Genomic DNA, 4,738 nt, shown 5'->3' on the forward strand with positions numbered 1-4,738 from the left:
GAAAGTGACCATATTTGGAAACTACACACACACACACACACACACACACACACACAACCAATGCAACTCGCAAACAGTAGTACTGAATAATGTATCTGCAAGATTTTACAGAAACAAAGTGAGGATTGTTCAAGCGACATGAGTGTGATTTTGGTCACTTTCCTACATTTGAACTCAACTTATATGTCAATGGCCCTTAAGTGAAGTCTGGATTTGTGATTCAAACTCGGATCCCGAGTGTGATTTTTAATCCCTTTTATGTTTATAATTGCATATTGTTGTCGGATTTTGTCTTGTTTCTCGTCTCCTTTAATCTCATTTGGTTTTAGCATTTTCTCTGTTTTTATTTCTCTGTCCTGACATTGAGCTTCATGATGTTTTATGGGTTTACGCAGGTACGGCTTTTGTTGAAAGCTGATTTCAAAGTGCTCTAGAAATAAAGTGGAGTTCAATTGCTTTTACTTATTAACTGTGTTTTCACGCCACTCCTGCATCACTGTCTCTCCTCGTCTCCTTTAATCTTATTTGGTTTGAGCATTTTCTCTGTTTTTATTTCTCCGTCTTGACATTTAGCTTCATGTATAAAAAGGGTTAAACCAGCCTGCCTCTTTAAGTGACTTTTTAAAAGAAAGAAAACAAACACCTGTATTGTTGATAGTTTATCGTCAGTAACCACATTTATTTTTCTGTTCCAGTCAATAAAAAGTCAGAACTACATTTTTGGCTTTTGCATAACATTTTATTACACATAATTTACTGCATATACACAAGCCAAAAGACACAGGGGGGGTGAAATACATGAAAACAATGATTAAAACAAACCAACGTGTCAATTCTTCTACAGGTAAGAAGTTGAAATATTGAAGTCAAACCCTGACGCGACACAAACAGAGGATAAATCTACAATTAAACGAATAAAGCACATGATGTTAAAACAATCCAAGATCTCCTGCACAACATACGTACATTCACACAATATTATTTGAGGGGTTTTGGTAAAAGATTTGAAAGTTGATGGTGATTGTTGTAACACTTAAACTCCAGAACAGTTGTGGAAGGCTACAACATTGACTGCTGCCCCCCCGCAACCCCCCCTCCCCACTCAGCTGGCCTCCTTGTCCTCTATCTGCTCTGCCCTGGCCGAACCGTTCTGCTCTGCCGCGGGTTCCTCCACCATGGCCGACTTCTTCGACGTTCCTGTTACAATGCATAGGGGTTTGGCGAGGGCCGGTGATGAGTAATGAAAGCCGACAAAAACTCCCAGGAAGCCTACAAATAGTGATTTACAAGTAGCGGTATGAGGACTGTGGTTGACGTGTGTACCTGTGAGGTAATTTCTGTGCATTCGATGGAACAGCAGGAGACCAATGAAGACGATAAAACCAATGCAGGCGATTATCATTCCGCACAGCAGGAAGCTGTAGCTGCCTTCGGTCTGAATAATCTTGGGAGGAGACAGCAATATTAAACCACTAAACATGATTCTATATCTCTGTCGGTCTATTTTTTTTTTTTTTTTTTTCCCAATCATAGGCCCATTCCTCCCCGTCTGCATACGCACACACACACACACACACACTCTCTTTCTATAATAATGACGATAGATATTCAACTTACTGAGCCAACCAGAACCTGCATCACCATCTCTCCCATGCCCGCGCTTGTCACCAGGACTGAGGTTGCACATCCTGGGGAGAAAAAAAAAAAAAAAAAGACACGCGCGGGTTATGTCCTCTCGTCTGGCTTTGATGCCGCTACTTTGTCATTATTATGGTGCAATAAACACTTTATACCCTGGTAATCAAGAATGTCTTCAGTATAGGCGAGCATGCAGGGAAATATGCTGCTGAGGAAAAGACCACATAAAGCCGTCCCAACAAAGAGGAAGGTGCTGCTGGTGTAGAAAATAAGCAGCATCAACACTGTGACAATAGCTCCTGCCTGCGAAAACAAGAGGGCATGCTCAGTTTAGTATTAATAGCACAAGTGTTAATGTGTGTCCTGTCTTCACATAGCACAAAAAGTGAGAAAACGTGTGCTAAGTAGATAAAAAAAAAAAAAAAACAACTCATGTTGTTGGAAAGTGTTTATTTCCCTTTAAAATGGTGCCACATATGTCAAGAAGACAAATTTGTGGGATGAGCAGAAGAGCTGAATGTGTGCTTTCCCAAGAAGGAGAAGAAGAAAACAAAAGGCCAAATTTGTTCTTGCTTTTTGTGCTTTATGTGTATGATGTGATAAGGCCTCACCAGATTGAACAGGAGCAGTCTCACTGGCTGGAAGCGATACGAGAGGGGGATGGACAACAGACGTCCAACAGTGATCGTCGCCCAAAAGATGCTGGCCAGGTACCCTGCGGTCTTATGAGGGATGGACATGGGTGGGGTCACGGCGTAGGTGTACACGAACCCGGCATACGCGCCCTGCAAAAAGAAAAGCCCGGTTGTTTCACTCATTTCAACTCTCTGAGCTTTATGCGATGCAGATTTTCGGGTTGCACCCATAAAAGTTTACACAGAACACAGTAAGTGAAATGCAACATCCCGTTATTTATCTGCTCCCCCCCCTCACTCACCACAATGCCATCGGTCATAAATAGCACCATCCCGCCGAGGATATGAATCATAAAGAAGGATACTGGCAGCCCTCGCAGGTTATCATTCTGACAACAGCTAAAGATATCCCCATGACCTGTAACAGAGCGAAGGAGTCACAAATGACAGATCGGTGCACACAAAATAGCATTTTATAGTTTTGTTTTCATTCAAACTGAGTGAGAGTACAAGTAGAGTAATGCATTATTCATTTTAAAACATAAGTCCTGTTAAAAAACAAAAACAAAAAAACCAAAATTCCATGTCTTTACCTCCTGCTTCATGTTGCCCCTGCTCCTCGGCTGGGCCCTCGGCCCCCTGCTGGTTTTCCATCGCTAGTTCATCCTTGTCCAAAAGACGGGGAGTGGCGCTGGGGCAGCATGGGAGCAGCTGCTCCCGATACATAAGAAACAGGACGGCGATGGGCACGGGGAGCTGCAGGCGCACACAAATTCGAACTTTCACGTTTATTTGTGAAATCAATTGTTGTTGAGGAGGATAAAATGAAGACTTAATCTCTTCAAGTGTGTGTCCGATTGGCCTCTTACATTAATAACTGCCATGATCCAGAAAGCGGAGTGCACAGTGGACTCCCATTGCCCTCCCTCATGATGACTCTGAGTGATGTTGTGCTCCAGCGCCGGACTGTTTCTCAGCATGTTCCTGAAATGATGCATGAGCTCAGTCCCGTTCGCTGTGTGGTTCCCACAGCCCGTCTCCGAGAGGAAAGGGTCTGCAATCAGTGGGCTCACCAGGGCGCCGAACCCAATGAAGAAATGAAGAGCCTGCAAAAGCACAGGGAAAGGCCAGGCACATAACTCACTGCAGTGCTTCGAGAGCTGCGGTTTATGATTAGCTCCTAACTGGAAATGTATTCCAACTGAGCGACTTTTGTAATAAATCCTGACTCATTTTGTGCCATTATATGTATGAGAAAAAATCTAAATAAATTAAACAAAGACGGCATTTATGTCGTATGACAGTATTAAGTCCTATCGGGTGTTTTGCAGGCGGAGGCACTCCGGGCTTGTTTACCTGTAAGAACACAGCAGAGTCCCTCTGATAAATGGTGACCAGCTGGATGTTGGCAATGGTGTCAATAATTCCCATGGCCAGGCCCGACACGGCCATGGCGATGGCCAGCAGGAGGACATTAGTGCACAGGGGGATGATGGCAAATATTATTGAGATGATGAGGGCGGAGACAAATAAGGCCGCCAGAGCGCTGAGTAACCTTGACAAGGAGAGAGGAGACACACACACACACACACACTCACAGTGAAGGACAAACACTCCCAAGGGTCATTTGTGCACTCGGGGGGGGGGGGGGGGGGGGGGAGAGGCCTTGGTGTTGCGGATACTCACGTCCTCTTGAAGACGCCGCCGATGGAGCTTCCGATCAACAAGCAGAACTGCTGAGAGAAGAACACCCAGGTGATCTGGCTGAGCGACGAGCCCGTCTGGCATTGCAAGTCCAAGATTGTAGGTCCGAGGAACGCGATGCAGAGTCCGAAACTGAAGAAGACGCTCCAGTAAGTCAGCGTGTGATGCGCATTTCTTTTGAACAGAGTCACGATACGTTCGTCCACGAACATCTTGGGGCGCGGCGAAACCGGACGGAACCTCAGGGAGAACACTACGAGGTGACCACGTTCTTACTGCAGCTCCGGAAGTTTCTTCATCCCTTTTAAAGGCTTCAGCGCGCTCCTCCTTTGCACTGCCCAAGCGGAGAGGATGTCCTCTCCGAGTTAATGGGTGAAGTGGAGATTCTTCCAACTGCATTATTCCGATTCGGATTTATGTCAATGATTGACACTGAGAAAGAGCGAGCGTGTCGAAACCGTGCTGCATTTGTATGTCCTGGTCCCCTCTGAGCCATTTGGATGGAAAGTGTGTGTGATTCACAAAAGTAAAGACACAGGGATGTCTCACGGACAGCTTGTCTTTTCTTTAACACCTCAACAACTCTAAGGCCCTTGTGTTCATTTAAAACTGCTTCTGTCATATTGGTAATAAATACTTGCTCAAAAAGTTTGTTCGACTGCTGTATTTTGTAAAATATTGTCACCTGATAGTCATTTCATTTTTTTTAATATACAGATCCATGCATATTACTTTATTTCAGGTGTGTTTTGTTGTCTGCA

The 4,738-nt window shown here is 44.6% G+C and overlaps 1 protein-coding gene across 1 annotated transcript; it reads right to left on the reverse strand.

The window, feature by feature from the left end:
* Window positions 1-1,102: 1,102 nt before the first annotated feature.
* Window positions 1,103-4,189, reverse strand: mfsd4ab (major facilitator superfamily domain containing 4Ab; the record flags this gene model as incomplete). The annotated part of the gene is made up of 10 exons (XM_080496254.1): window positions 1,103-1,197; window positions 1,324-1,444; window positions 1,618-1,688; window positions 1,794-1,941; window positions 2,250-2,423; window positions 2,576-2,691; window positions 2,867-3,029; window positions 3,143-3,379; window positions 3,630-3,828; window positions 3,960-4,189. 10 exons carry the CDS (start codon window positions 4,187-4,189, stop codon window positions 1,103-1,105), a joined length of 1,554 nt encoding a protein of 517 aa, XP_080352380.1.
* Between the last annotated feature and the right edge of the window lie 549 nt (window positions 4,190-4,738).

Source organism: Blennius ocellaris (assembly GCF_963422515.1).
Source record: "Blennius ocellaris genome assembly, chromosome: 5".
NCBI classification, from domain to species: domain Eukaryota; kingdom Metazoa; phylum Chordata; class Actinopteri; order Blenniiformes; family Blenniidae; genus Blennius; species Blennius ocellaris.